The sequence below is a fragment of the Thrips palmi genome, unplaced genomic scaffold (genome assembly GCF_012932325.1).
Source record: "Thrips palmi isolate BJ-2018 unplaced genomic scaffold, TpBJ-2018v1 HiC_scaffold_8, whole genome shotgun sequence".
NCBI classification, from domain to species: Eukaryota; Metazoa; Arthropoda; class Insecta; order Thysanoptera; family Thripidae; genus Thrips; species Thrips palmi.
In genome coordinates this window covers 3,672,985-3,679,147 of record NW_023144635.1, presented here as the reverse complement: position 1 = coordinate 3,679,147, position 6,163 = coordinate 3,672,985, and the positions used below count along the sequence as shown (strand labels likewise).

At 37.4% G+C, this 6,163-nt stretch overlaps 1 protein-coding gene across 2 annotated transcripts; it reads right to left on the bottom strand.

Annotated features, from left to right (window-relative positions):
- Nucleotides 1-375: 375 nt before the first annotated feature.
- Nucleotides 376-6,157, bottom strand: LOC117653842 (zinc finger FYVE domain-containing protein 1-like). Of its 2 annotated transcripts, none has more exons than XM_034399792.1 (14): nt 6,115-6,157; nt 5,620-5,671; nt 5,352-5,531; nt 5,136-5,252; nt 4,864-5,031; nt 4,544-4,766; nt 4,246-4,457; nt 3,996-4,162; nt 3,799-3,921; nt 3,602-3,719; nt 3,348-3,518; nt 3,108-3,270; nt 2,910-3,029; nt 376-2,814 (listed from the first exon to the last, which is right to left on the bottom strand). In XM_034399792.1, the coding sequence occupies exons 1-14, from the start codon at nt 6,147-6,149 to the stop codon at nt 2,591-2,593; spliced, it is 2,073 nt and encodes a 690-aa protein (XP_034255683.1). In that variant the 5' UTR covers nt 6,150-6,157; the 3' UTR covers nt 376-2,590. The 2 variants fall into 2 exon arrangements, with proteins under 2 accessions (XP_034255683.1, XP_034255684.1); XM_034399793.1 differs by having other exon boundaries at nt 6,119-6,157.
- Nucleotides 6,158-6,163: the final 6 nt, after the last annotated feature.

Here is a 6,163-nt window from a genome sequence, read left to right as displayed (position 1 = left end):
TAAGAAGGAATAAGATAACTCTCAACTACGAAAGATAATTTTGCCTTTGGCATACATTTTTCTTCAACTAGCAGAAACCATTGGGAAATTAATTTTTTATTATGAATGAAAGTTGGTATCACGAGTGGAAAGAAAGAAGAAAGCAAAGACTACCTAAAGAAAACAAACGAGCGTACTTTGTTATGGTAGAACAGCTGATTGCGCGGCCCAACTTCAAATCGGGGAAACTCTTTTCCACAAGGAAGCAAACGTGAAGGTCAAGGCATGAAAGAGGCAAAACAAAGGTAGTATGTTTGCGGAGGGGGCTGGGCACGTTGTCATTGAGACGTTTCGCTGGCTTGTTTGACTGCGCCTAGTTGAATGAAATCGATGAACAAGGATTTGTCTCAATTTTTTATTTATCATTATTACTGCTGGTTTGGTGGAGTCACAGGTATTTTAAAATTCAACACCATGTTATTACAACTTATTTCAAATTACAAAATAATTATGATTAATACAAAAGAGAACCTACAATGACCAATCGAAGTTAACAAAATAGAATAAACAGTCATAAGAAGCTTCTTGTGACATCTCAGATATTTCTACCACTAAACAAATTGATACGTAATTATTTATCAATAAAGCAGCAAAACTCCACCTACAACCCACATACTGTACTTTCAACTTCGACTGAAAGGCACCTCCAATGAGATTGAAGAATATTTAAAATGAAATACTATCAATGACTGCCATTGTCTTTTAAAATTATTAGATCTTTACAATAACAGTGCTGATTAAAATATTTCATTCAATTTCTTTAAGATGAATGACACTTGCAATCGGAGGAAATCATCCCTACTTTCCCATTTATCTATTTTAAGACAGCCACAAAAGATTCCTAATGCTCAGAGATTCACAACACAATTAACAAACAGCAACCATCAGTAATACAAAGAATCCCTCTAGGCTCAAGGGTTTTAAGTTTGAAAGAATTAGTTTACCGTGATAAGGGGGTTCAATTTTTTTTTTGTAGGAATTTGTCAACTGAGTAATTCACAGACCAAATTATTGCAATTACTCATAAAGAAGAACCTGGTTTGAACCAAGTTGAATACAACACCTCTTTCAAGATTATTTATCAGTCAGGAAACTGAGATAATATCTTTGGGTCAACACTTTCATAAAAAGAAATTTTATTAGAACAAAGTTAAGTTAAAATGACTTACAGATAGACACTGAAGTCACAGCAGACCACAAGGAAACTATATTGGCATAAAGGAAATGGCAGACAATACTTCTCCTTTAGTAGAAAAAAGAAAATCAAAAGTAAATCACAGTCTATCACAAGAGCAATGGTCTGCAGTTTGAAATCTTCAGACAGACCCAAGACCCAACAAGCACTTACTTCTTTTCCTAGGAGTGGTGTGCTTTAAGGTGAGCGTTTTAAAATATTTAATAAGTCAGCAGATTGACTGGAATAAATATAAAGGAACCAACAGCTTGCAGCTATAAGATCATAATAAGGCTGATTGAAAATGCAAATAAATTTGGACACATTCCATTACAAACAGATAGTGAATAGTTCATGAAAATCAGAGGAAAGTCTCACAGTAAATAAGTACAGCAGAGAATTCTTTTCTCTTCATTTCTTTTTTATCATTCATGTTCCACACTATAGCAAACAAATCACTAGGGTACGACATACAAAACCACTGAAGTCATCTACACAAATGATCTGGTCTTTCAATCCTACCCTTTCCAGTACAAAATTAGTTTAGTACAAATAAAGTACATTCACAGGACGAGGGTGAAACCAAGCTTTTAAGATGTATTATTGCTATTTTAAGCTCTAGAGCTTGCCTGATAAGAAACACAATGTCCTCTAAAGTCCACCCCTCATTCAAATTTTATTATTATTGTTTAGTGAAACGAATAAAACAAAACAAACAAAAACATATAGTGCCTACATCAAAGCATAATTATAGTGACAATTGGGTTCATTAAATAATAAACTACATTAATAAAAATTGTTCCATTCCAACTAGCTTCCCCTTGACGCTCTTTCTCCCTCAACAAATCACAGCCTCATAATACCACAAAAAGTTTTACTGCACAAATCCAGCAAATATTTGTAACCAAAGAATGGAAAGCTTATTAATTTCAAGACATACTAGCTCCACTGAGTCACAAGACAAGCCCTACAGTGCCAGAGTCACACATTTCTCCTCTTGCAGTCAGCTCTTGTTCTATTGTCATACATTCAAAAGCTACCCATAAAACAATTAAATTACTTTAAAAAGTAAAAAGGATGTTGATTAGGTAAAGGATACAAATAGAATACTGGGTGATCAATCAAATCTAAGTGACCCCAATGAAAAAAAATCTGCGTATGCAGAGTAAGGGGCCAAACAGCCATTCACCATACTACTGTAGTAACAGCAACACAGCTGAAGATATAGACCAGATGTAACACAGGTAAATAAGATAAAAATAAGATACATGTCAGACCTTTGTCAAAAAGTGATGCAGGACAACATTACCATGACTTCAGGCCACCTGACAAATGCAGACCAGGGCAAAGACATGAATGAAAGCTGGAAGAGAAGAATCAGTCTTCTTTCATGCAGTTATTGCAAACCCTGACGGGAGTCTCCCAGCCGCGACGCGGTACGCGCCTTTGCTTTGGAGAGCAGGGGTGGCACACAGCCTGACCGCACTCTCTACAGTGGTGGAGCAGAAGCAGAGGGCCAAAGGGCTCTTTGCACACCGCACATTCCTTGGCTTCATGGTCAGGGACCCAGTAGCTAGGTCTGGCGGAGTCTTTGATCAATTCTGTAAAATGATGTACCCAAACACATACACACGTAAGTCAAACATTAAAATGTAGACCACCAGCAAAGAATATGTAGGGTGGATTTTGACATCACCTTTGGGATATTGAAGGACTGACGCTACTTGGCTAAAAGTGTTCACAACAACTTCTCCGTACTTTCGGGCTCTTACTTCAACGTCATCAGCTGGGTTAGGTCGCACCACAGTCCCTTTCTCTGTAAAACGAATTTTTGTAAAATATTAAATTGAAGTAATGAAAAATATTATGACAAAACAGCAGGAAAAGAACTTACTGAGTTTATAACAGGCATTACAGACTCTAACGGGCTCAGTCCATCCCCGTTCAGGTACTGGACAAGTAGCTGAAGAACACTTATCACAGAAGCCCTCTCCACATGAGCGGCAATGGTGCTTTGTTTCAGCAGTCGCAAATGTTTTCTCACATTTGAAACAATTCTGAGACAGAAAATATTTCCCTTTACATGGTAAACTGAAGAAGCAAGTCTAAACTCTAGAGCAGAATCATTAATTACCAGAATTTCATGATTTGGTCGCCAATATTTTGGAGCAATCCAATCTGCCAACTGTGATGTCAAGTATCGGGTTGGCTGTGAGCCCACACTTGCAACAGCTTCCGATAAAAATGTGACACCATCTAAAACCTTCTGAGCTGTATTTTGAGAATTATTCAATAGTGTGTTGCTCTAGAATCAAAGAGACAAATGAGAGCTAAAATATTTAGCTAAGATATTTTGAAAGACTGACATTACAACTCCAACTCACATACCCCTGGCCAAACATGTGTAATTTCTGTGCGCACCACAGTATCTTCAGGGTTTCTGTTACCATACCAATACTGTCTACTTCTATATATTTCTCCACAATATGGACAGTTTATGGTGTACCTTTGCCAAAAGAAAATCAATAAGGTAAAGATTTAAACACAAAAACCTAAACTGTACATAAATGAGAGAAAATCCATACCCCGACCAGGCATGCTTTGCATAACCAAACCAAGAAGGCTCACTTGGAGTGACAACTACTTGTTGTCCTTTGGTGTGACATGTTTTACATGTGTACAAAACATTGTTGAATTGTGCTTGGAAGCTGAAATCAGGGTACAATGGATGTTATTTGAATAACAATTCACACTGAAAATAATGCATGATTAGCCTTCTTACCAGCAACGCTCCTGGCACAAATGTGGCTGTCCATCTTTCTGATGTCCCATGCTTGCCTCACAGCGTCGATCACAAGACAAACATTTGGATGCACAAGTAAAGTATTCGTCTAGGAAAACCAATGGCTGAGAATCAATCAGTTCCCCACTAAATTTGTCATTCAGAACCTGAAATGTTCCCAAATAATACCATTAAGATAATTGTATCAAACAAGCAGAGTGGGAATTTGAAAATTACGTGAGTATTTTACCTTTAAAGCCTGATAGACGATGTCTGTCTGCCTTGCTGATCTCACACTTGTATTATTTAGCTCAGCACGAATAACATCCCTCAGTTCTGAAAAATTGGTGACCATGCCTTTGGTTTGAGTTCCAATGTACCTAATGGAACTGAATGCATCAGTTTTTAAGTTGAGCTCAGAGAAGAAAGAACGAAGCTTGTCTTCAACAGTCTCTGAATGTGCTGGGAAAAAAAGAGGGTTGATATGCAAAAGCCTACAGTATTCAGTTTCAAAGAAAAAGTTTGCATGTCTGTCAGAAAAAGCTTACAGCCACGCAGAGGTTGAGTGTCCCTGGTTTCATGGAAGATGATAACAGCAGGACCAAGAACAGACAAAGTTCCTCCAAAACCACCTCTTGAGCTGACGCTACCCAAAGCATTTCGAAAGTGACGAGTGAATGCTTGAGATGCGAATCCTAAAAACCTGAACATGTCAGTGTGCAGGCGCTCAGCCCTTGTGCGGAAGATAACAACATCAGAGACAGCCAATATCTGTTCACATAAAAAAACATACAAAAAAAATCGTTTAAAAGATGAAAATTTAACAGAAAATTAAAGTTTTCACTGAGTGGACAGAATAGCTCCTCACTTTGAGAAGTAGCCGTGTGCGCTGATCTTCACGCGTAGTAGATCCTAAGAGTCCCTCTGTATCTAAGGCAATGACATTTAGACAAGGGTCAAATGCTGCCCATACTCCCATTGTACAACTTGTCTGTTCACTAGAAGTTTCAAACACTTCTTCTCCTTGGAAAAATACCTAAAAAGTATAAGAAAATATTGAAATAGTTAGTGATAATGGTGACACATGACACAGCTGTAAAAGGTGAAAGGAACAATATTTTCTTTTCTTCTGATTCATACTTTGTTCATGGTATATGACTTTCCATCGCCTGAATTTCCCACAATGGCAACCACTTTGACTTTTGAAGAGGCATCTGGGCAACCAAGACACCTAGCAAACTTTTCTGCAGATGGAACCTACAAAAAAATAAATAAAAATTCAATGAATAGAATATTTAAACTCTTAAATAAAAGAGTTGTGCTGAGAATCTTTGGTATTTGCAAAAGTAACAGTACCTTTAAATATTCACTTGCATCCAAAAGTAAGAAGCTTTTACTTTCAGACACTGAATGTAGTCTTAAAGATGTGAACTGTTCAGTTGTGACAGTAATATCTGGTAAAGTGGAGACACTTTGTGGCTCTGGAACTATACTGGAGGAAATTGAATCCAATGATTCCATCAGAGCTGGTGACAGCTGCAAATGCCACGTCAATTTATTAAAATTTACAGCACTATAGAAATTTAAGCTGATATGACTAAGAAGGCTGGAAAGCAATACTTACACCACGACCTGGAACGTAAACATCCATTTTGGATGCAGGAATGGTTCCTCTCCTAAAACAAACATGAACATAAAATGTATCAATACTAGGGCTACTTGTTAAAGATATGATAACTTTAACAGAAAACTTAAAAGCTCTAAAAATCATGCATGGGAAAAAATGAGTCAAAAAATAAATAGCTGGACTAATGTAATTATGAAAACAAAATTGTTGCATCACAAACACGTCTCGTATCAGGCAGATGTTAATGTTGCAGTTTTAGTCACAGGGAAGTCACGAAACCAATGCAACGACAGAAAAAATCCTCGGAAGCAAACAATAACAATGGTAATAACAACTCAACGGTCTCCAAAATAAACAAAGTAGAAAACTGCTGGTTACTTGATGCATGTACATTAAATCATTGAAAGAGCCCCTGGGCAGGACTTAACTACACCTAAGAACTCGAGGACGAACAGTTCGTGGGATCCAGAGTCAAATGTGCACGAGACTTACTCACGACGTCGCTTGAAATCTGTATTGTGCTCCATAGTAATGAGTGACA